Source organism: Gasterosteus aculeatus, chromosome 7 (genome assembly GCF_964276395.1).
Source record: "Gasterosteus aculeatus chromosome 7, fGasAcu3.hap1.1, whole genome shotgun sequence".
In the NCBI taxonomy this organism is placed as follows: Eukaryota; Metazoa; Chordata; class Actinopteri; order Perciformes; family Gasterosteidae; genus Gasterosteus; species Gasterosteus aculeatus.
Window position 1 is genome coordinate 13,619,228 of NC_135694.1, and position 25,566 is coordinate 13,644,793.

Here is a 25,566-nt window from a genome sequence, read left to right on the forward strand (position 1 = left end):
CACAGTTCCGGAGCAAGCACACACACAGGAAAATTAGAGAATTAGAAATTAAGGCATTAAAATAATTAAACCACATGAAACTGAAGGATAAGGGATCATGATATGGAATGTTCACATGACTGCAGCAAAAACAAAATATTTAAAGCCTACTGGCTGCATGTACATAAGCTATATTGTGTTTAGAGGGGAAATAAATTGAAGTTACCAGGACCTCCAAGACTACAAGGTAGGATTAGAAGCAATGAATGTCCGCTCACAGCATAAAAACACTAACCGGGTGTATCACCTCACACAATCCTTCTATTGTGCTGAAATTACACTGCTGATGTTGTATTAAGAACAAGCTCATCCAGTGTTGCTATGAGCATTTGTAGAGCTACCGACATCCTTGGTGCAGAAGCACAGCAAGGGAACATAGTGGAAATTCACTGGCATTATTAGCATCAATGTCTTTGTTCAGACAGCCACCCACCATGAACCGTTGCACATAAATATTCAGCTCCAAATAAATTCCTGCCTTAATACTACAAAGGCATCGACTGAAATGCTGGTCTTTTCCAAGGCCTCACCCTTTTTCCTTTTTAATACAATGGCCCCACCGCATGGCCTGACCTAAAATTACAATTCAGAAGTTGCTAGTTGGCTATAAACTCCACATATTGAATATTGCTGCTCATTAAAATGTTGTGGCCTGAGTATCATACACTATTTGAAAGCAGTTTTTCTCCCTCTGACTGCTTCTTTAAAAGGTTTGCTTTCCATCTGGCAGGAGGCTGAGGTCCATCAGGCCTCCCGCCACACCAACAGTTTCTTCCCGTCAGCAGTCAGGCTCATCAACAGAGCCCGGTCCCCCACTGACTGACTCTGACATTCCACCGGTCACTTTCTTTCATACTGCACATGTCACTTTACTGTCATTTTCACTCATCACTTTGTCACTTGTTCGCTAGTGCACTTTATTTTTTAACATTTTTTAACTTTTTAAATATTTTCAATTTTTTACTTTATTCTCTTATTTTATACTAGCCCATAGCCTTATTCTACTAACCCATAGCATTAGCATTTCATTTTATTACTTGTGCACTGCTGTCTTGTTGTCTATTGTTACATTGTCTTCTGTCACGCACCAACCGCCAAGACAAATTCCTTGTATGTCTGACATATTTTGGCAATAAATGTTGGCTGATTCCTGGTGGGGTATTAATACACAATTTCACAAAATTGGGTTAAAATTTGACAAACACATGGGTGAAATGCATTTTTGTGTACCGAAAGTAAACAAATCTTCCACAGCTTTTGATGTTGATATGAATTTCAAATCCACACTTACCCCATGGATATTTACAGATTTTTTTTAATTGTCTATAACCAAACCTTTCAACATTTTCCCACAATAAATAGATAAGATAAGTGTAAATATATCCTATATGGCTGGTGGCAATTTTAGGAAAATGTTGATTGTACCACCATATAATTTATGTTGGAAACCCAACTTTGATTACTTTGAGACTTGGAAGGTGTTTGAAATGGTTACATCAGTACATTTCTCGTGAGTTTGTCATCAATATCACTATTGTTCCTGCTACAACAAATTAATTTGTTATGTAAAATATGTAAATAAAGATTAAAGCATCTCAAGCTGCTTCTACCTCCCTGGAGCGGCTGAGGCTACAAGCAGACCAGCACAACAAAGAGGCAGAAAGAGGGAGAAAAATAAATAGCGAAAAAGACACGGTGCAACACAGAACAAATGGTTTGAAAAACATCTTGTTAAGTGTGGAAATATACGTTTTAGCACTGTTCCCAACTTCAAAAATCTGTTTACAAAATGTGATAAAAGTTATATGTAATTATTTTATGATTTAAAAATCCTGTTCTTTTATAGTTTATATATTATTTTGCAATTAATTCAAAACACAGAATGGACCCTATATTGGTCTGGAGAACACTGCTGATTGCAATTTCAGGTGTCTTGTTTTAGACTATATATATATATATATATTATATATTACAGTATATATATAGGTAGAGCTCAGAAAGACAGGTGCCAGGGAAGACAAATGAAATAAGGGCTTCACTTATAGACCATGTGGTGAACCACGGTCTCTCACTGAGAGAGTTGAGGGTGAAACCCAATCTGGAAAGAACCACATCATACAAACAGGTGAGAGGAGTTTTTCTCTGCCTGGAGGTGGAAAGTGTTTGGTCACCACCCACATGACCAAAGGTCTCTTTTGGAAGCCGGATGTGAGGACACAAGTCCAGAGGACTGCCAGGGATGGATAAAGCTTCCAGAAGGTTCTTCCCCAGGTTCATGGCAAGAGAGAACATCAGATGTGATGTTGATGAAAACCTGTGGCCTGATGCTAGAGAGGCAGGATTAGCCCCTCAATTATTTGTTCCAATTACAGTATGTACTTTTAGTTTCTACCTTTTTTTACTGTAATTCCGTAAATTACTACAGACTATTGAAGCAAACTGCTCATTTTTATTTACCTTAAATGTTATAAAAATGTTAATAAATCATGTGAAAGAATGTCACACTCTTTGAAGAAAATATTACTTTGTATGAAGTCACTGAAATTGTTCAAACTGTAAAGATGAACAGTTAGCATTTTCTGTATTGTTGTTTGAAGCTGGTGTTTTCGGTTCTGAGTGACAGTGTGTGTTCTCTCAGTGAGGGTCGTGCACAGTGTTCGCTGCTCTGAGCCTGTTTTGAGCAGTGTGTTAGTCTGTTTCGATTTCTAAATGACAGTGGAGTCACATGAGCAAACTCTAACTACAGTCTGCACAGCAGCAGTTCATGTGGACCAAGTTGGTTTGTTTTTCATTGATTGAACACAGTTTTCAAAACTCTACACACTTATCCCATGACGTATCCACAACCTGCACAACACTGGATTTACAGCACTTTGTTCAAATGCTAACACACTGCTGTCAAAACTGTACCACACATTCAAAACGGAACAGATTTCAACCTTGTGCCTTTCAAACACTGATGACTGCAATTTCAGCTAAAAGGCTAAGCAGGCGTCTTGTTTTAGACTTGTGAACACACACACACACACACCCCTATACATAGGTTGAGCTCAGAAAGACCACTTGTGGAAATGTAACGAGGAAGACGGGCTGGTGGAGGGAGAAGGGCGGCAGGAAGAGGGCGGAGGCGTGGAGGAAGACAACACAAAGAGCTGTTATTTCTGATGAAATAAGGGCTACACTTATCGGCCATGTGGTGAACCACGGTCTCTCATTGAGAGACGAAGGGTTGAGGTTTGCAACCCAATCTGCAAAGATCCACAGTGGCATCTGTAATGCGAATTTTCCACCAAACAAACAGGTGAGCGTTACATCCTTACAGTAAATGAGAACATTTGCGCGGAGTTTGCGGGAAACAAAAAGGACTTTAGTCAAAATGCAAAAACGCAAAAGGCCAACGGGCAAAAACACACAGGACCATGGGGCAAAAAGGCAGGCAGGAACGAGGAACATCCAGGACGATAGACAATGACGTGACAACAGACACACATGGCTAAAATACACTAGGGAGGTGCAGGTGATTGGACACAGGTGGAAACAATCATGACATGACAGACAATCACAGAGGAGGACAGGACAAGGCAGGAAGTGACATGACCCAGGGAGAACAGAGGCAAGAAACCAGACAAAATAAAACCAGACATTAACCCAAACCGTGACAGCCCCAAGTTTTTGTCATAGTTTGCGATAACGTTGCTTTTCACCACTCTGCAGCTGTCAGAGATTGGCACAAGCCTCACTGAGAGAACACACACTGTCACTGAGAGTAACACCAGCATCAAACACCAATACAGAATACAATAACTTTTCTTTACAGTTTCAGTGACTTCATACAAAGTAATATTTTCTTCACCAAAAAGAGTGACATTCTTTCACATGACTTATTACATTTTTAGAACATAACAATTCTTTAAGGTAAATGAAAGTTTGCTTCAATAGTCTGTAGTAATTTACAGAATTACAGTAATGAGAAAAAAAAGGTAGAAACTAAAAGTACACACTGTAATTGGAACAAATAATTGAGGGGCTAATCCTGCCTCTCTAGCATCAGGCCACAGGTTTCCATCACCATCACATCTAATGTTCTCTCTTGCCATGAACCTGGGGAAGAACCTTCTGGAAGCCTTATCCATCCCTGGCAGTCCTCTGGACTCGTGTCCTCACATCCGGCTTCCAAAAGAGACATTTGGTCATGTGGGTGCTGACCAAACACTTTCCACCTCCAGGCAGAGAAAAACTCCTCTCACCTGTTTGTATGATGGAAAATTGGTATTACAGATGCCACTGTGGTTCTTTCCAGATTGGGTTTCACCCTCAACTCTCTCAGTGAGAGACAGTGGTTCACCACATGGTCTATAAGTGAAGCCCTTATTTCATCTGAAATAACAGCTCTTTGTCTTCTTTGTCTCCCTCCACCGACCCGTCTTCCTTGTTCCATTTCCAAAATAAGTCGTTCTGAGCTCTACCTGTATACTGTAATATTTATACTGTAATATATATATATATATATATATATATGTGTATATTTATGTATATATATATATATATATATATATATATATATATGTGTGTGTGTGTGTGTGTTCACTAACAAGTCTAAAACAAGACACCTGCTCAGCCTTTCAGCTGAAATTGCAATCAGCAGTGTTTGAAAGGCACATTCCGTTTTGAATGTGTGGTTCACAGTTTTGACAGCAGTGTGTTAGCATTTGAACAAAGTGCTGTAAATCAACAGTGTTGTGCAGGTTGTGGATACGTCATCGGATAAGTGTGTAGAGTTTTGAAAAATGTTTTCAAGCAATGAAAAACAAACTAGAGTTTGGTCCACATGAACTGCTGTGCAGACTGTAGTTAGAGTTTTTAGAGTTTTAGTAATAACTTTAAGTTTGTTAGTTTTACATTAAATTGTCAATTTTAAAACTATTTACACCAAATTATACCGTACAAATTATGTAGTTAACCAGACCATCAATTTTTTTCTTCTTTTGGTCGCCCCAAAAGATATTGGTGGCGCATGAAGTAGAGAGGGTGTGCAAGGTTGGCGGTTCGAACCCTGGCTGCTCCATGTCCCATGTCGAAGTGTCCCTGAGCAAGACACCCAGCCCCTAATTGCTCCCCGGGCAAAAATCACTTTGGATAAAAGTACTTTGGTTGTGTACTATCAACCTGAAGTGGAGTATATAACTATTGATAGTTTCCTTTTAAATTCAATCTGAAATTGACCAGATGTAGTCTCGTGAATGAGATTTTGAAAGAAGTTGGCTCACAAATGACATTTTGAGAGGCTTTTAACTTTGGAACCTCAGGGTTGTTCACTATCAACCTGAATTGGAATAAATATGTAACTATTGTTTGTCTGCTATCAAATATAATCTAAGATGTGAGGTAATGAGGTAATTCATGTTGGCTCATGAAAGATTTTGAAGGGAGTTGGCTCATGTCAGAGATTTTGAAGGGCTTTTATTCTGAAAATATTAAATTATTTAAGTGACATTTTGAGCTGCAATTAACGTAAAGTGAAATCATTATGTAACTATCCACCATTTCCTTTCATCAAATTACAGGTAATTTAGCTGACGCTTTTATCGAAAGCGACTTACATTGCATTTTTAACCTATGGCTTTTTTACATTGTTGCCCGGGAAGCAATTAGGGGTTAGGTGTCTTGCTCGGGGACACTTTGACATGGGACATAGAGCAGCCAGGGCTCGAACCGCCAACCTTCCCGGCGCACCCGCTCTACTCCATGCGCCACCATCGACCGACATTCAAATCTTATCTGAAATTCAGCAGAATTTGGTTCATGAATTAGATTTAGAAGTTTACAACGCTAGTTAAGAATGTCCTGATATTATGATGTGTAAATTAATTCTTTATAAATATATTTGAATATTGAATATATATGAAGTAATTACACAATTGACACATTACACATTTTTCTGCCAATAGTTTGCATGCAGTAATTATTATTTTGTTTAAAAGTTATCATTTATAGACTGTACATTTTGTATATATTTCCCTGTTTCTTTTTATTGTATTATCAGATTTATATATGATTTAAAGACTTATTGAATGAGTTTGACATATTCAGTGGAAGTGCTCTTATATTGAAGTCAGTTCTTACATGCCGTAATCTCTAGTATATTAGAGCGCTCGGGGGATTAAGGACGCCGTATTGCGGCGATTGCCTTTTTCGGCGAACCACAAACTAACTTTGGACACAGAACTAACACACACACAATCCTGAACAGGGCCGCTACAATACGATATTTGCCAAAGCACTTCACTTTGTTTTTGAAAACCTCGGATACACTTGGAATAGCTAGCTAGCAGCATGAAGCAAATGAAGCCCTCAAGCGCTATGCTCGGCTGCACAAATCCACACAGAGGCGACAGGGGGGAGGCTGGAGCTAGCTCATTAGCATTTAAAGGAACAGGCACTCAAAACAGATCACTCTGTGGAGGGATGTTTTAGACGGGCTGCTGTTTTAAATGATCCTTGTGGTATTTTGACCACAGTTATGTTAGACATTTCGTTAAGACCCCAAGGAACCATATTAACGTGTGGTAAAATTCGGTATATGATGGATCCTTTAAATACAAAGAATGCTTCAAAACAGTTGACTTGCGGTACGATAAACCAACAGCCCAAGAGCTCAAAACAAATCCATAAAGCCAGTTTTCTATAGTGATGCTATGACCTGCCAGTCCAATCTTACCTGTCCTGTTGCTCCAACCACCATGCCTTTGCTCATGGTTTCTTCTAAAGAGGCACACCCCAGGAGGAAATATATCCAATTTGTTTATCGACGCATTGGAGCCAAGATGGAAGCGTGGGTTCTACTCGTAATGTGTGTCTATGTGTATGTGTGAGAGAGGTGGGGAGGTGGATGGAGGACCGCCCTTCCGACCCTGAGTGGATTAGTGTGTAGGCTGCAGGAGGTATTAACACACTGCGGCCGACACGCCCGCACACACCCACACGTAGATGTGTGCACAATGAAGAGTGTGTGCATTCCTAGAGGGGATTATTTAGACAAAAATAGAGGAGTCTTTTCTACTGACCTAGAATGAGAATGCTGCATTAAAGACACAATGGAGTGTGAAGGAGCCAGAGTGAACACACACACACACGCACACAGGTAATCAGTAAACACCACCTGCTGCATTCTCACCTTGCACAGATTCTGTTTCACCTACATTCACAAGCAATGACCACTAATGGTGACTTATAATCATATTACAATTCCTTATAACCATCATTATAATTCTAAAAAGTCTATAATGTATTGTAGCAATGGAAATTTAATACACTATAATGCTTGCAAAATTAGTCAGGAAAATATAAAGAATTTGCTTGTCAGATGCAATCAAATGGACGGTAATAAAACGCCATGATGCCATCACAATGCGCAATGAAATGGCTGATCTTGTGCTCTTAGAAGATGTGGCAAAGGGAAGGATTTGCGCTGTAGTGCAGCGCACCATCGGCCTGTTTAAGGGAAGATGGCGCTGCCTCGACTGCACTGGAGGTAGGTTATTGTCTACTCCTGAAAAGGTGTGCAAAATCGTGCTGGGATGTGCTGTGCTACATAATGTGGCACAGCTTCCAAACGTGCCTCGACCCCCTGATGCCGATGTTGGCCCAGACCCTGTCCCCGATCCCCAATCATTGCCGCCAGTCTCTCATCAAGAGGGGACAGCTCCGGTGTCCCCTTTTCCCCATCCGTGACATTGGCGATGCCGCACTAAACGCTTTTTTGCATCCACTTTGACATGACATTGACATGACTGACATTTTTTCTTTATTTCGGCCACGGTCAGAGGTTGTGAGGTTGCAGCGTTGCTGTTCAACCTTTTGCCACTCAAGGGCCTTTTTGCCATTAAGGCTGGCAAATGCTTCTGCGTTTGCGTCTGCGTTGTTGCGTCGACGCACTCGTTTCAATTCATGGTTCTGCGTGTGTTGCAGAGCAATTCACCGCCAGAACAACAGGCAGAGTAACGTGTTTTTGTTGAAGACGACCTAGAGAGTCACGTCTATTTATTTATTTGTTTATTTATTTATCATAGACTTTATTGGCCCGTGCATCGCCACTGCTGCTTTTCATCGCGGACACATTTGTCCCGTATTTTCCTCCACAACTTTGTTCCTCTCGACCGTCAAACCGGCGTTTGCGGCGATGTCCCTCCGTGAATCTAACCCGCTTCTGCAACCCGCCAATAACGGCTTGTATAAGCGGTCATATTTACGCATTTCTTCCGACAACGCGTCGCTTCCGACGCAAGCCTAGAAAAATGGCTCGACACACGCTAGGACGCAAGGAGGTTTGAAAAGCGACGCAAGGGACACGCAAGGGGGTCTTGCGTCTGCGTTGCTCTGAAAACGCAGAAGCATAAACTAGGCTTTAGTAATGCCCATACTGTGCCCTCCAAAAGGCATTTTACTTCTCCTTTCCACCTCGCCAATGATAATTTCGACTTCACACTGAGTGAAGTTCCTTTCTTCGTTTTCCTCTGTGTTTGTCATGATTTCGCAATCGCTGAATATTAATTTGTGGGCGTTCCACAGACTATATATATGGGCAACTATGGGCGTGACATGAAGCCGCAAAAATTGCGCTGCATTTAGAAGTGATTGTGATTTATTAAGGGAAAACTGCGTAGGACATGCATGCGCATGGTTTTATAAGTCTGAATATTTCTGTGCGTACGCACGCCCTACGTTTCATCCGTACGCCACTTCTGGCGCAAATCCTACGTAAGGTTTTATAAATGAGGCCCCTCGACTCCAAGGCCACGTCTCCTCACCGTCGGTATAATTGTTCCATTGATCTCCATCCTGGCACATTCCCACCGAAGGTCCGCCTTTATTCCCTGCTACATGTACCAGAAGTCTTCAGCACTCAACCAGCTGTAGGTGCTTAAGTCACCTAATTGAGGCAGAGCTGGGGAGCTTAAAGAAGGACAACTTGCTGGAAAAGGAAACAGAGAGCAAACTGGGAAAAGGCCCCTATGCATATTCTGATTTGTTTTAATGAACTGTTTCTCTCCTCTGGGACACTCTGCGTTGGTGATGGGACTTTTTTTTGTTAGAATAAAACTTCACCTTTTAAACCTCCTAATTTCACCTTGTTTTTAGGTAGGTAGCACTGCCCCATCATAGATAACTCTTGTGACATTACAGGTGGTGGAGAATGTGGATGGTGGGGCTGAAGTGCGGATGCTTGGGGGTGACAGTGTAAAAGTCTTGACTCAACTTTTTTCAGGACTTGCACCAGACCACCAATTCCAGATGGATCAACTTGTGCAGATGCTTTTGGACAGTCAGGGGGCCCAACAACAAACCATGTTACAACAGGAAATACAGGTGAACCAACTAAAAGGTACCAAAGTCCAAACCTGAGGCAGCAGACTTTATCCCTAAACTCCGAGACCGACAATGTGGCACTTAAAGCCTTTCAGGATGTAGAGACCGCAAACCACACAATGTTGCTGATGATCCGACCGGTGGACGGGGGGTGGCACTGACGATTCGACTGGCGGACGGTACGGCGGACGGGGGGGTGGCGCTGACGATCGGTACGGGGTTGCATGGTGGACGACAATGGCCGACGGGACGAATCGATCTAAAAGAAGCAGAAGCAACTGCGTATGTACTGTTCTGTTCCGTAAAAGTCATCCGGCAGGCAGTCCAGACTCTGGCCGCATTGGATGCACCGACCAGATTTGGCCCACGGGCTGCAAGGTTGACATATGTGCTGTAATGTGTGCTATGATGTAGTTAGCCAACATTTTACACATGCACAGTGCTGTCCTTAGCATTCTTTTTACTCTTGTAATCCTTTTATTCATTCACAAAAATAGGGAAATAAGAATGCAATTCAACACTATCAGATATATGCTTAATCAAAGCATTTAACTTCCCCTGCATCATGCAGCTGCAGACCCAGGGATTTACTGGAGTATTTCTGATATTAAGCATACAGTTTGTACAAAGACATCCAACACATTGGACTGGGGGCAATCAGCGTTGCAGCTGAACTTCAGGGACCAGAACACCAGGACGACGTTAACCACACACCACAGTCCAGTCAACTCCAAACTCCCATGTCGACCTGCAGTCCAGCCGAAAGTAATGTTTTTATTGTCAACATGTCTACAGAACTGAGTCATTTTCAGTTACAAATTTTTAAGAACCACGTTAAAAATCACTTGTTTTATAATTTCCTTGGATTCTGGATGAATATGCCATGAGCAGCTAGGGCATCAGAAAGCGAGGGATTACAATCCCAGAGAGCCAATGAATTAATATAGGGAACAGAGAGCTAATATGTATATTTATCTCTCATTTTGGCTAGTGCCCATGATATGCAGACGTGTCAAATCGGACTCCATTCAACAAGTCCATCAAAATTACCATAAATAATTAGGTAAATTTGCAAAGTGATATACAGCCAGAAAATACATAGATAATAAATTAAACCAGAAAAACACTTGACATTACCTTATTCCGTACTGCACCATCCTCGAAACACCTGCGGTGTGCCCTCAAAGGAGATGTGCTTCAATAATATTTTGAGGTAAAATATGCAATGAATGTCCATGGGTCGTGTGAGATGCATGTAGTGGTCAAATATATTATAACATTGTTTTGTGCTAAAGCCGTGTCTCAAGTGTCCTGTATTTTACCCTGATGTGCAAAGAGCAGCATGATACAAAATGTTGCTTTGCAGCTGTGTCCTGAGAAGGGAGGGCGGTTAACTCGATCTCATAGACGCTTCAAAACAAAGGACTTCTGTTCATAGCCTTGGTTCATATCTTATTCAGAACTTTCGTTCCGGATCCACGTTTTTACTTTATGTCAATTAATTGCTTTGCACCGGCCACTGAGGAGGATCTTGTGTGTGTGTGTGCTACCCTCAGCTTCACCTGGGTGCTTATCTCAACCTGCTTTGCAGCTTCTCGTAGCTGGCACGGAGAATGGCCTTCACATGTGTATAAAAACTCAGCGTTGTTACTGCTCGGGGACGTCATTACACCGAGCGCTGAGATACGTGCTGGTGTGTTGGACCTCCTGCTTGCAAGCAAAGTTAGAGCCAGATATCTGCGGAAAATTGCTCATGTAATCTTTTTCTCTTCTAAATAAATGTTAACTTTTTGACTTTAATTGATCAACGTGCTGCGATTCTTCTCATTAACCAACTTGGGGGGATTGGAGATCCTGACAGTCGCCTCGTCGGGTTCTAGGAGGATCCGACACTGCTTGGTCAACTTTCACATCTATGTTGGCATTTTTCCAGCCGTAACAAAAGGATGTCTTTAACGCATTCTAAATCGTTGGCTAATGATCGCAATTGATTTCGAAATGGTTTGTAAAAACAATGCCATGTTACCAAAGAGCTAACATCAACAACATGTGCAAGACATAAATAGTAGACCAGGGCCCTGTTCCTTGTACGTGGCTCCACTAAGTCGATCAAATGTCCCATTATCCAGCTCAAATTACCGAGATAATTGACATCAGACTATTTCGGTTCATCGAAAGCGGATCGGCGCTCAAACCATTTTGTTAGTTTGAACCAGATGTCAGTCATCAGAATAATCTTACGTTAGAAGGCGGAAGAGTCGATCACCAAAACCAGGATTTTTTAAGTATTTATTTTAAGTATTTTTTTCTCCACTGACGAGCAGGAGACGACCATGAACACATATGTTGAGATAATATGTTAATTTGAATCATTTCTGTCGGATGAATTTAACGTAATATACATATTTTGGGTGTCACATGTGTACAGAAGGTAAAGACCTCTGTGGCAAATTTGCGATATTGTGCGATACAAAATAAAATGAAATGAATCATATAATCATGGCAAACTATCACACACAAGTTTACGTTATGGGTGTTGGTAAAATGTATAGGCTCATATAAGTGCCTCGTCACTCTAATCAATCAGATTATATTTCTTTAAATGTGTCTGCTTGCAGGAGGCTTCATGCATCATAATGAATGCATCATAATCCAGTGAGAATAATGATCTCAACTCTTTCAGAATATGTAGATGAAAACAAGCCCAAAGAATCAAATTGATACGAATGAATAGGATTTATGTATGTATATGTGTATCATATCAGCTTATGTATCATATGTATGTGTAGATGATCATATCTGGTCATCTACACATAGATATGATACATAATTTGAGCAGAGTTAAATTTCTGGTGTTGATAAAGATAGTCAATCGAACTCTATTTGGAATTGATCTAAATCTGTATGTTGTTAAATCTGTTTGATTTCACACTGCACCACAAAAGAGTTGGTGTCAAAATTGAGTGTTATTACTGTTATTGTGAAACCAACTCCATGGGTCGTCAGTCTCTCGGCGGTGTAAGGAGTCACTACCCTCTGGCATCGCGCGAACAATAATCTCGTGAGAGCAACAATCTAGCGGGATTCAAGTAGTTTACCTGCACAACTCAACTGGAACGCAACGAGCAGCACAACGTTTTCGAAGAGAGTTTGTTCAAAATTGAAGAAAACGTGTTGCATTGTGTCGGTAACAGGGGCGGATCTACAGGGGGGCAAGGGGGGGCTGCCCCCCCACTCTAGAGCCCTGCCCCCCCAGCTGCCCCCCTAACCTTGATGAACCAAAAAATTAAAAATCAACCCGCCATTATGTCCACACAAGCTTCTCAAAACAGTGAACTAAACAATACATTTACCAAAAGTGAACAATTTACTAGCCCCCCCGCCCCTCAAATGCTACGTCCCTGATTCAAACGTGCAGAGCACACAGCGAGTCTGCTGCGGAAGGTGCGCTGGTCCTGCTAACGTAAGACTGGCGAGTCTATTACGTTAGCCAAAATCAGTGATCATAAGTTATCGGTCCCCACTCCCTTGTGATTTGTAAGAGCACCCTTCCCTTTGATTGGCCTAATTTTCATTTTAGTAAAGACAAGAACAGCCCTTTTTTGAGAATGTGCTAGTTAAAATGGTACGTGGTCGCATTTGTATTGTGCCGCACAATACACAGCCTCCTAAGTCAATGACGCGCGAAAAACTCCCGGTTGTGTGCGCGGGTGCCGGGTGGCCAGAGCGGAGCATGGGAGGTGGGAGCTGTCCTATGTGTTAAAATGAGCAGTCAATAAGCCATGGTGTCGAGACGTAACCCGCCATGAAGATGCAGAGGGGGGTGGGCGTCAGCCCGCGAAAGTGTCCCTGATTTGGAGTTGGGAGAGTTGGCAACCCTAATTGTGCGAGTGCTTTGTCATGTAAGTTAGCAGCTACTGTTACTCAGCAGCTGCTGAGCAGCAGTTTGTAACTTATGTTCAAAATGAATGAGTACATCATGAATCCATTTTCCAAACAGTTTTTTTTACTTAACCTGAATCACTACGGTACGCCTATAATAAGTGTTCATATTCTGACGATTTTATCCCGGGGTCGGCTCGGCTGCGGCGGAGTTACCCCGTGCCTGCGTGATTCGCCATAGATATTAACTGAGTGAAGTAGCTCCGGCTACAGTGTTATTCCGCAACATTGTGCACACACAGACAGCAGCATGCCAAAATACAGTTCTCTTTCTTGCTTGAACTTACAATAACACACACAATTATGCCAAAATGTCCATTTGTTGAGTATCTTTTTGATAACATAAGAGCAGCAGTCTCACGATGAACGTGAAGAGTTGTGACAGAATGAGACGCGTGTGAGATCTGCGTCTCTGTCAGCTGTTCTTAAAGAGACCGCAGCCACTAAAGCTTTCTGTCAGTAAAGCTAATCAAAGAACAAAAACAACAGAACATTTCTCACTGCTCTTGACTAAAGAACTTTTGTAGCTTAAATAATGATTAGTCTATATTTAATGAATAATTTATGCAGTGCAGGCTGTTTGATCACTTTATTCAATTTTGATATGTCCGAGGCCCTTTGTTAGACAGTAAGGGCTCAGGTAAATATGACTTCTTTTTTTTTTTTTTACTATTATACTCTTGAGACAAAGTAATAATTTACTTTTTAAAAGATGCAGCTTTGTTTTGTTTGAACAATGTTTAATTCATGTTGTGAATTAAAAACCTTAAGTTTAAAAGTGTTTTTGTGTTTGTTTTGTTAAAGCAATTCACATATAGGGATTCCTATGTACCGTCATCCCTGCCACCCTGCCAAGACCTCTCGCCACCCCTTTGCCCCCCCATGTAAAATTTTCTAGATCCGCCACTGGTCGGTAAGTAACAGTTAATTAGATAACCTAATGAGTGCTATTATTATATACAGATGGACATATATTTAGACATTAGTAATATATTTATAGCCGCTGTAATGTAGGTTAACTGTTATGCTGCCGCCTTTAGCAAACTATGCTATAATCTGATATACTACTGATCATTGTCTTAAATACATATGATCTGTCACTGGGTAGTAATTAAGGAATTAAAGTACTAAGCATATGCTTAGTACTTTTTAAATGCTTTATTTAAGATTGAGATTGTTTTGTTACTGATAGGTACATTTAAATTGTCTTTGTTCTGTCTGCCATTTTGTAGATGTTGAGCTGGTTGCATTACATTACATTACATTACATTACATGTCATTTAGCTGACGCTTTTATCCAAAGCGACGTACAATAAGTGCATTCAACCATAGGGTACAAACTCAGGAGAACAAGAAACAAGAAAGTGCAATTTCCTCAAATAAGCCAATTTACAATTTGCTATAGATGAGTGACGTTACAAGTACAATTTAAGTGCTACAATTTGTTAGTCATTAGTCGAGGTAGAGTCTGAAGAGGTGTGTCTTTAGTTTGCGGCGGAAGATGTGAAGGCTCTCTGCGGTCCTGGTGTCTTCAGAGAGCTCGTTCCACCATTTCGGCGCAAGGACAGCGAAGAGTCGAGACCTAGTCGAGTGTTTTGCTCTCAGTGAGGGAGGGACGAGTAGTTTTGCAGATGCAGAGCGGAGAGTGCGGGTTGGGATGTAGGGTTTGACCATGTCCTGGATGTAAGCTGGACCCGATCCATTCACAGCATGGTACGTGAGCACCAATGTTTTGAACTGGATGCGGGCGGCCACCGGTAGCCAGTGAAGAGAGCGGAGGAGTGGAGTAGTGTGGGAGAATTTCGGAAGGTTGAAGACCAGTCGAGCTGCTGCATTCTGAATGAGCTGCAGAGGTCGAATGGCGGTGGCAGGGAGACCAGCCAGGAGGGAGTTGCAGTAGTCCAGGCGGGAGATGACAAGAGCCTGAATCAGTACCTGCGCTGCCTTCTGAGTGAGAAGGGGACGTATTCTCCTGATATTGTAGAGCGTGTATCTACAGGATCGCGTTGTCGCGGCAATGTTGGGAGTCAGGGAGAGTTGGCTGTCGAGTGTGACGCCGAGGTTCTTAGCGGTCGAGGTGGGCGTTAGTACGGAGTTCCCAAAGTTGACTGTCAGGTCCTGGGTAAGCGAATCTTTTCCGGGAAAGAGAAGTAGTTCAGTCTTGTCGGGGTTGATTTTCAGATGGTGGGCGGACATCCACTGAGAGATGTCAGTAAGACAGGCAGAGATCCGAGCCGGCACCTGGGTGTCCGAGTGAGGAAAGGAGAGAATTAGTTGGGTGTCATCGGCATAGCTGTGGTAAGAGAAGCCATGCGAGCGAATGACAGCGCCAAGAGAGTTTGTGTAAAGCGAAAACAGGAGGGGACCCAGCACGGAACCCTGAGGAACTCCAGTAGTAAGAGGACAAGGTTCCGACACAGATCCTCGCCAGGTTACCCGGTAGGTGCGACCATCGAGGTAGGACGAGAGAAGGGAGAGAGCAGAGCCTGTGACACCAAGTTCCTGAAGGGAGGAAATAAGGATCTGGTGGTTGACCGTGTCAAATGCAGCAGAAAGGTCCAGAAGGATGAGGACAGAGGAGAGAGAGGCGGCTCTAGCAGTGTGGAGTTGCTCAGAGACAGCAAGGAGAGCGGTCTCTGTAGAGTGGCCTGCCTTGAAACCTGACTGGTGGGGGTCAAGGAGGTTGTTACAGTGGAGATAAGAGGAGAGTTGATTAAAGATAGCACGTTCAAGGGTTTTGGACAAAAAGGGAAGAAGAGAGACCGGTCTGTAGTTGTTTTCTTCAGAAGGGTTGAGGGTGGGTTTCTTCAGGAGAGGGTTGACTCTTGCCTCCTTCAGAGAATTGGGAAAACAGCCAGATATCAGAGCGTTGTTGATGAGACAGGTGAGGAACGGAAGAAGGTCAGGTGCAATAGATTGTAGAAGATGTGATGGAATGGGGTCAAGAGGGCAGGTGGTCGGACGGGCAGAGGTTACTAGGGTAAGAATTTGGTTAGGAGAGAGGGCGGTGAAAGAGGAAAGTGAGGGCGAAAGAGGTGAGGTCGGTGGGACGCGAGAAGTAGGAGGTGGGTTTGAGAAGGAGGAGCGTATGTCAGCTATTTTCTTGGCGAAGTAGTTGACAAAGTCTCCCGGAAGAAGGGTGGAGGGGGGAGGAGGGGTAGGGGGTTCGAGGAGATTGGAGAAGATCGAGAAGAGTTTTTTGGGGTTAGAGAATGAGGATTCGATTTTGGATTGGTAGAAGGAGCTTTTGGCAGCAGAGATAGAAGCAGAAAACGAGGAGAGGAGAGATTGAAATTCGAGCAGGTCCTCAGGTCGTTTATATTTACGCCATTTCCTTTCCGACGCTCGCATGGTGGCCCTCATGGCACGGACCGGTTGAGACAGCCACGGAGCCGGAGGGGATTTGCCAGTCCGTCGTGTCGTAAGAGGGCAGAGAGAGTCTAGAGAGGAGGAAAGAGTTGAGAGGAGAGACTCTGCAGCAGCGTTTGGATGCAAGAGTGAGAAGGAATCAGTTGAAGGGAGGGCTGATAGAACAGAGGATGCCAGCGAAGAGGGAGAGAGGGAGCGAATGTTGCGACGAGCCGGTATGGAGTTAGTCAATGAGGGAGGTTTGTTAGTTATAGAGAGTGGAAGGGAGTAAGAGATGAAGAAGTGATCAGACACATGAAGTGGAGTTACAGAGAGGTTAGTGGTAGAGCAGTTTCTAGTAAAGATGTAGTCAAGGTGATTGCCGGCTTTGTGAGTAGGAGGAGAGGGACTGAGTGACAGAGCGAAGGAAGAGAGTAGGTGTAAGAGGTCAGGTGACTTCTCTGTCTGGATATTGAAGTCACCCAGGAGGATGAGCGGAGGTCCATTTTCGGGGAAATTAGACAGGAGAATGTCCAGTTCTTCCTAGAAATGACCTAAGGAGCCTGGCGGACGGTAGAGGACAATGATGGTTAACTGTACCGGGTGAGTGATTGTTACAGCATGGAATTCAAAGGACAATGGGGTGGATGGTGGTAGAGGGTAGAGAGAAAAGCTCCATTTGGGTGAAATGAGTAGACCTGTGCCACCACCCCTACCAGTGGGCCTGGGAGTGTGGCTGAAGGAGAAGGCGGAGGAGAGAGCGGCTGGGGTGGATGTGTTCTCAGGTGTGATCCAGGTCTCGGTCAGAGCGAGGAAGTCGAGTGACTGCTGGATAGCGAAGCCGGAGATGAAGTCAGCCTTGCGAGTCGCTGACTGGCAGTTCCAGAGACCTCCTGTGACGAGGTGCTGGACGTGTGTGGAGCGGGTGGGATAGGTGAGAGAGGAGAGGTTACGATAGAGAGCAGATCTGGCCCGAGGCCTGTAGTATCTGCGGGAAGAGATTCGAACAGGCACGGGTAAAGGGGTCAAACACATTATTAAAAATAGCAGAAGAAGGCGCCGCATTCAGCCGCCCCGAAGAAGGATGGTTGCAGATCAAGCATCCTCCTCTGTATTGACATCACTGTCCCCAACTTCATCCCATTCATCCTTGGTAGTGCCACAGACTGCACTATCCCCAGCTTTATCCCATTCATCTGATTCCAGCGTTATTCTGGAGTCCACAAGAAAAAGGAGGAACCCAACAGGGTTAATGGACCAGAATGAAGCAAAACAGGTAAGCTTTGAATAAATACATTTGAAATCCTAAATTAATTTGTTTTTTTTGTAAATGTGTTTTGTAAATGTATTCTCAGTATAAAGTAATGTCATTAGAAAAGTGAAATTCTTTTAAAAAAAACACTAAATTACCGTAAGCATGCCATAACAATGTAATATTTCTTACATCATCACAGACTGCAAGACTGCAAAGAATATGGATGAGTTTCTGTCAGCAACTGAATCTGAGTCTGAAGACAACCAGCTCAAGACAACCGTTCCTCCTTTGCATCGGTGAGCAAAAGAAGAATATCCAAAGGTTCTACCTTATTATCGACCGAAAACCAATCCCGTGGAAGGCACACACATCAGTGGCAGCTTTTGATGAACTGTTCAAAGCTCACTACGTCTTCAGTCTCTCATATGACGAAGCTTTTTGTAATTTTTACACATTCATCCAAACCACTATATACAACATCGATGTCGGAAGAGCAAAGGAGAGCCTGCGTGTTAAAGAACTCCGAGCACGACTGCTACAGCGAAGTGCTGTAACCGATAAACAGCCTTGTTCAGATGTTCACGTGTTTTGTCTGTAAAACACACCACAAAACATGTGTGGTTCTTTGTCAACATTTAAAATTCCAACATGGTTTATATCCTGGCAAAAAGTTGAGTTTAAAATGTGGAGAGCTCCATTGCCCATTATCATTTTGTACTTATAGTGGCTTCCGAAAGCACCTCACCAAGGTGCATAGACAGGTTGATCAAGAGATTTATATTCTTCATGATGTTTCTACTCAGCGAAAATGTGAGGCGGAATGTTAAAGTGATTCCCCAAATGTTGTTGCAAAAGTCAGAAAACTCTGTTGATACAAGTCAACTATCGTCAATGTGTGGATCAATTGTTGCGCATTTGCAAGCATCAGGTCTCTCTGAAAGTGCTGTCCAAACGATTGTTTGTTCAATGGAAGAAGTTGTCAATGAGGTTAAAAGTCAGGCAAAAAATGCTGTTCTTAAAACAATGTCTTCTGAAAATACAAGTTCAGACACTCCAGGATGCAGAATAGATGATTGTTTTGATCAATTAGGTAATCCTTTTACAGCGTTAAACACAGAGTCAAAAAGTCGTAAATATTATAATGAAAAATGGGAAATAGTTGAACCTAAAGAATGTGTCCTTGGTGTGAGGCTGGATTTGCGCAGAGATAGAATAACAGGGGTATACAGTGAGGTTCCTGTAACGGACAAGTGTACGTATGTACCCATTCTGAGTACACTTAAATCCATATTCAAAAATTACCAAGTAAGAGAAAGCTTTCTACGGGACAAACAGAGTGAAAATGGCATTTACAAAGACATCAATGACGGGTCATATTGCCAAAATCATGCCCTGTTCTCACAGCAAAAACATGCACTACAGATTCTACTATATTACGATGACTTTGAAACGGCTAACCCTCTCGGTTCCAAAAAGGGGATCCACAAACTAGGTTGTGTCTACTTTACTTTTTAGAAGCCAAAGGCTTAAAGCTTCCTTCTTTTGAACAACCATTGTTTGGCTCAGTTATTCAAGTAACGGGAGATAATTTGGCTTTAAATGGCTTGTTGGGCTTTGTGGAATCATTCAGTGCAACCCATTTCTGTAGATTTTGTTTAATCAGTAAGCAAGAAATTCAATCGATATTTACTGAAGATCATCCTGGGTTAATTTTCCGTTCCAAAGAGCTTTATACTGAACATTGTAAGGCACTAAATGAAAATCCTGAACTGCGGTCAATATATGGTCTTAAAAAGTCATGTGTCCTCAACTCCTTACAGTATTTTCATTGCACTGACAACTATGCTGTTGACCTAATGCACCTAATGATCTGCTGGAGGGTGTGGTACAGTACGAACTAAAGCTGAATTTTGAGTACCTTGTTAAACAGGGCTATATCTCTTTGAACACATTGTCAAACAGGATTCAGAGCTTTAATTATGGTTACACGGAGCGTAAAAACAAACCAAGTGTGATAAAAATGGATGATAAGAGCAAAGATCTAGGTTTCAGGAATCAGGAAACATTTATTGCCAAAATATGTCAGACATACAAGGAATTTGTCTTGGCGGTTGGTGCGTGACAGTAGACAATGTAACAATAGACAACAAGACAGCAGTGCACAAAATAAAGTAAAATGAAATGCTAATGCAATGGGTTAGTAGAATAAGGCTATGGGTTAGTATAAAACGAGAATAAAGTTAAAAATTTTAAATATTAAAGTTAAAAAATATTAAGGATAAAGTGCACTAGCGAACAAGTAACAACTTGACGAGGTGACAAGTGACGACGGGCTCTGTTCATGAGCTCGATTGCCGACGGGAAGAAACTGTTCGTGTGGCGGGAGGTCTTAGTCCTGATGGACCTCAGCCTCCTGCCAGATGGAAGGGGCACAAACAGTTTTTGTCCGGGGTGAGCGGGGTCGGCTACGATCTTTTTAGCTCCCTTTGAATGCCATCCAGTCATGGTGTCTCCTGCGTAGCGCTCCACTAATGTTTGGTGATGTCATTGAAAAGAATAACAGTCACTGGAACTTTCTGCTTTTGATCCAGATTGTCAATATAGTGTTTTCCTACAACATAAGTGATGGAATGATATGTTACTTGAAACATCTGATCTGTGATCACCATACTCTGTTCAAAGCATTGTTTCCTGACAAGAGGTTGATGGTACACTATCCTAGATGCATACAAAAAATTGGCCCTCTTATCCATATGTGGTGCATGCGATTTGAAGTTAAACACAATTTTTTCAAAAGATGTGGCAATAATTTTAAGAATCTCACTAAATCATTAGTGAAACAACATCAGTGTCAATTGGCATTTAACTATGAAAATTATTGCTTTAGAAGGTTTGAATTTGGTCCTACATCTTTCAAAAACATCTGCAACTTGCAAGGTGGGGAAGAAATTAGTGAGACATTACATTTGGACGCCTGTTCAAATGTTACAAGTACAAGGTGGGTCAGATATTACGGTACTGAGTACCAGGTTGGGTTGTACTAATGCACTGGATGTACCGATGATCTTCCTGTGTTCAAAAAGATCTGTGATATTATAATATATGAACAGCGTGCTTTCATAATATCCTGTAATGTACAAACAATGTACTATGATGACCACTTTAGTGCATACTGTATAGAAGACCAAATGAATGTGTTTTCTGTCATATCTGTGCAGGCACTGACTTATTTTAGACCATTTGACAACCAATGCTCTAATGACAATAGTCAAACAGCGCACATAGGGCCTTATTGGTACATTTAGATAAATGTACAGCTATGAAAAAAGATTTGGTAATGTTGATGCATTTGAAGAAATAAAAATGTTAAAGTAGTGAACTTGTCATTCGTATTTTTTATTGACTAAGATTTCTAATTATTGACATTTCATTTAAAGATTGTTTTTGGTGTGGGGGGGCAGCAATAACACTTTATAATGTTAATGAGGCAACTCCTTTTATAGTTTGCACATCACACTATAAGAGTTAATTAATTACTCCGATGAGTATTAATTTCTAACACTACCCACTGGTGTTGAGAAACTAACGCTTGAGTATTGTTAAATTTCAACTATATAAGAGTTAAAATTAACTCTAACAGTGTTAAAATGGCAACACTTTAAAAAGTGTTACATTGACACCGTGGAGTGTGGACCCCATGGGACACTTTAAAAGTGTTAAAATTAACTCCAATAGTGTTAATTTGAGTCTGTCCATCTTGCTGTGTATAGAACTAGGAGTTTTATTATAAGTGTCTGAATGTGTATGAAAGAATCATTATATATCCATTGTTGTCAGATATTTGATCAATTGAAGCAGTGAAATGTGGAACACTCAGAAGTTTATTAAACGACAAATAAACCAACAGAACTTTACGAAGATCACGACATGCAGCGGCTTTCCCGATGTTCTCTGCATCGGAACACTGTACAGACATGGACAGTATGAGAGACAGTGTGTCTGACACTGTGTGAGACACGAGAGAGTGTTTGAGAGAGTATGAGAGACAGTGGGAGACAGTCCGTGGGACAATATGTGAGACAGTCTGCGGGACAGTGGATGTTCGGCTGCAGTGTGTGGTGTTCATCACGTAATGTTTCGGCTCGGGGAAATCTTGTAAATAAATGATTCCTTGTCCTCAGCATCTGGCGCTCGAACAGGACGTGATCACAGCTAAACGGGTCTCTTTGATCTAGGAGAAGTTTCTCCCTATAAAACGTTAATCTAACTGATATCGCTCCTTCATCAATGAGGAAGTGAGCTGCCCCTTTTTCGGGGGTAGTGATGAACTAATCCAGCAGCTCGAATAAACCTGGGCCGGAGCAGGTTCAAGTTTTTCGATGTGTTGCTATGGTGATTTAGAGAAACCTGCTTCGAGGAACTGAAAAGCCTGATCTACGCCATCTCATACTGAAAATTATCCGGCTAACTCAGTTAGCCACGTCCGAGGAACAGGGCCCAGGAGCGATCACACTCCTGTGACCAATCCTGCTTCAGACTGAAGTTAGGACCTTGCACCTCATTAGCATAAAGACACATAAATGAAGAAATAAAGAAATGTAGGTGAACAGAAATGTAGAAATATATATGTATTTGTTTATGACCTGGTTGATTATCATCGCTTATTATTTCTTCTAAAGAGGCACACCCCATTTATGGATTTGTTTCGACATTTATTTATTTAATCTTTTATTTATGTATTTCTATATTTATTTCAACATTCATGTATTCATTCATTATTACTAATTTATTATTACATATTTCTTAAATCATTTATACATTTATTTATTTATACTTCAAGTTATTGTCCTTCATAAATAGCAGGGTAGTATGTTTAAACAAAGTTGATTACTTTGGATCATATTAAGTCCATGTGTGTCACGACAGCAACGCCGTGATCAAGTTGTTGGTGTGCGCGGCCGTATGTTGGTGTTTTTCCAGGAGTCATGACAACGGCCGTGGACCTTGAGGACGCTCAGCTGCTGCCAATTACACACCTGGCTCCAGTTCCCGATCAGCGGGGTATTTAGGAGCCGTCCGGAGATCCAGTCCCTGCCGGATCGTTACGTGCCAGGACTTCGCCTGAGACTACCGTCATTCACGCTGCTGGATTCCTCCCCACCAAGCCCCAGAAACCAGAACGTCTCGGACTACTGGTGTTTTTTCGTTATTTTTGAATCTACGTGAATAAGCTATTCTTTATTCTTCCCACCAGTCCAGTGTGCATTTGGGTCCAGTTCGAGCTTGACGTGACAATGTGTGGTTCAAATAGCTGATATTGTGATATGTCGAAATATTTTCAATTTAGTTCAATATTCTTTATCAATAAACCTCAAAAAGTTACACAAAAATGGGCCAACTGAAAAGATCAGACAACCTTTCTTTTTGCAAAGAACTAAAAAAAAAAACTCCCGTTATTGTAATATTCCCTTGCATTCCAATAAATCCATATTAACTAACAATTCTACTGCATTGAGTTTCTGTCCGCAGGTGCCGCCACATCTGAGGCAGCATCACTATAAATATTTACACGCCTCATGCTCCTTATGCTATTGTGTTCGGTGATTTTTGGGGTGTCTAAACCTAACATGATTAAACTGCACATAAAAGAATAAAACCGTGTATTTAAATCCAATCTGTTTCTAATGATACTTAAAGCCAAATTTTGACAATTTGGCCCCACCATACCTCAACACCTTGTAGTCATGCATGAATCACACACAAATACTGTATGCACACACACACACACACACACACACACACACTTTCCCTTGCAATAGCATGCATCCAACATATAAACATAAAAACAGACAACACCCAAAGCATACAAAAGGTGGTCCGCAGGCACATCTATAGTACGTGCACACAAACTAACCACGCCCTCCATAGAGTATTGAATAATAGATTAAGGCTAAGGGGGGTGGGAGGTGATTATTCTCCCCAGGACTGCCCCAGGACATTAGAGGTGGGGGTGCAGAAGAGCAGACTCATTACACATTTCCAGTTGCTGTGTTCTGGATTGCAAACGTTTTCTTTTGTCATACTGTGAAGAGCTGAAGCCGCACTAAAGGGTTAAAACTACCCACTTCTGTTTATCGTGTTATTGATTACAGGTCAAGGATGCACAAGGTAGGCAGGGTACGTGTGTATGTCTGTGTGAGTTGGTGTGTTTGTCACTCGAGGTAAATGTGATATATTTGACAGGAGGAGTGGTCAAAGATAACTTCATAGAGCTTCACCAAGGACTGAGACCCAACTTCTGTATGCATTACCTGTCAACATTTTGTGAATTATTACCAGAGCAGAGCAAGACCTTGATTAAAACTTTAACACTGACAGTTTATATACACCTTGTTGTTCATCACTCGTTGGATTATTCTAGGCTAGCTAGAATGATTAAATAGGAGAGTTTAAGGAAGTTTAATGGGAATTAAGCTGTGCCACTAAATGACCAAGTCAGCCTGACTGATTACTGAGTACATTACCAGAGTTCTCATCTTCTGACCCCTCTATTGTATTTGATTAAATTCCCATTTGGGGGACCACTGACAAAGACCAAAACATCAAAGATCTCCGAGATAGATGACAGCATTGCCTTTTATTTCTGTTCTCTGTGTCACTTCTGAGAAGCAAAGGGTGGAAGGACACGTGCTACAGTGAAATGTCTTGTGTAACAAGGCAATCTTTCTGTGCGGATGAATGGAATGGCCTTTTAGCATTTTGCTTTAGCTGACGTGTTGGCATGTTGCCAGCCCTACACTCACATGTGTGACTGGCCTTGTCACTCAAAGTGTGACAAGGCCACATTCATCCTTGACCAGGCGCTTCCTATGAATGGAACCCTGTGACATGCACAAAATCTGGAATGTGAACACACAACAACATCTCGAGGCACAGGACACAGCTTCTGGTGACAATTTTATGGTGTAGCGGGATTGTCAAGTACTCCGATATCCTAATAATCAGCTTAATGACTCAGGGTTGAAGCTGCATGATGTAAGCCAGATAGCCATTATACTGTATTTTAATCTCCATATATTATTTGAGGAGACTTCTATTGATATCATCTGAATTTCGTCTGAGTGAAAATGCTCTATAGCGTCCCAATTAGGTCAGATGCCTCTACCCATTGTAATTTATTTCAAAATAACCTAAAATTGTTCTCTCAGCCTGAAATATATCATGTGCCGGCAGTGAAGAACATCTTCCTAAATTAAGTAAAATACCTAAGAGAGTACCATCTTCCATCACTCATGCATTGCTAATTCACTAAGGGAAAATGTAGGTTTCACTCCAAAGTAGCAGATTTAACAGGATGTATTGTCTCACTCTGGTTTTGACTGTTCATCTGTATGAGTAGGATGAGTATAATATTGAGGCATCTGTATAGACGCCTGTGTGTGTGTGTGTGTGTGTGTGTGTGTGTGTGTGTCTGTGAAGCGTGTGGCGAAGCTGTGCCAATGGGATTATCGGAAATAAAACCTGATGTTGTTGATGAGGCACATTGAATGCTTAATGCAGTTTCCTCCTTGCTCCATAAAACACAACTAAATGTATAGTTTATAATCACCCCACTA

The 25,566-nt window shown here is 41.9% G+C and overlaps 1 protein-coding gene across 9 annotated transcripts in view; it reads right to left on the reverse strand.

The window, feature by feature from the left end:
- ank2b (ankyrin 2b, neuronal) overlaps window positions 1-25,566 on the reverse strand; it is a 150,492-nt gene that overhangs the window by 121,961 nt on the left and 2,965 nt on the right. Inside the window, exon 1 of one of the 9 annotated variants that reach the window (XM_078105826.1) lies at window positions 6,758-6,952. The exons of 7 other annotated variants lie outside the window; for them this stretch is intronic. In XM_078105826.1, coding sequence (XP_077961952.1) covers window positions 6,758-6,793 — 36 coding nt within the window. In that variant the 5' untranslated portion in view covers window positions 6,794-6,952. Of the gene's footprint in view, window positions 1-6,757; window positions 6,953-25,566 lie in introns of those variants that run through there. One more of the 9 variants, XM_078105832.1, reaches the window with a different exon arrangement.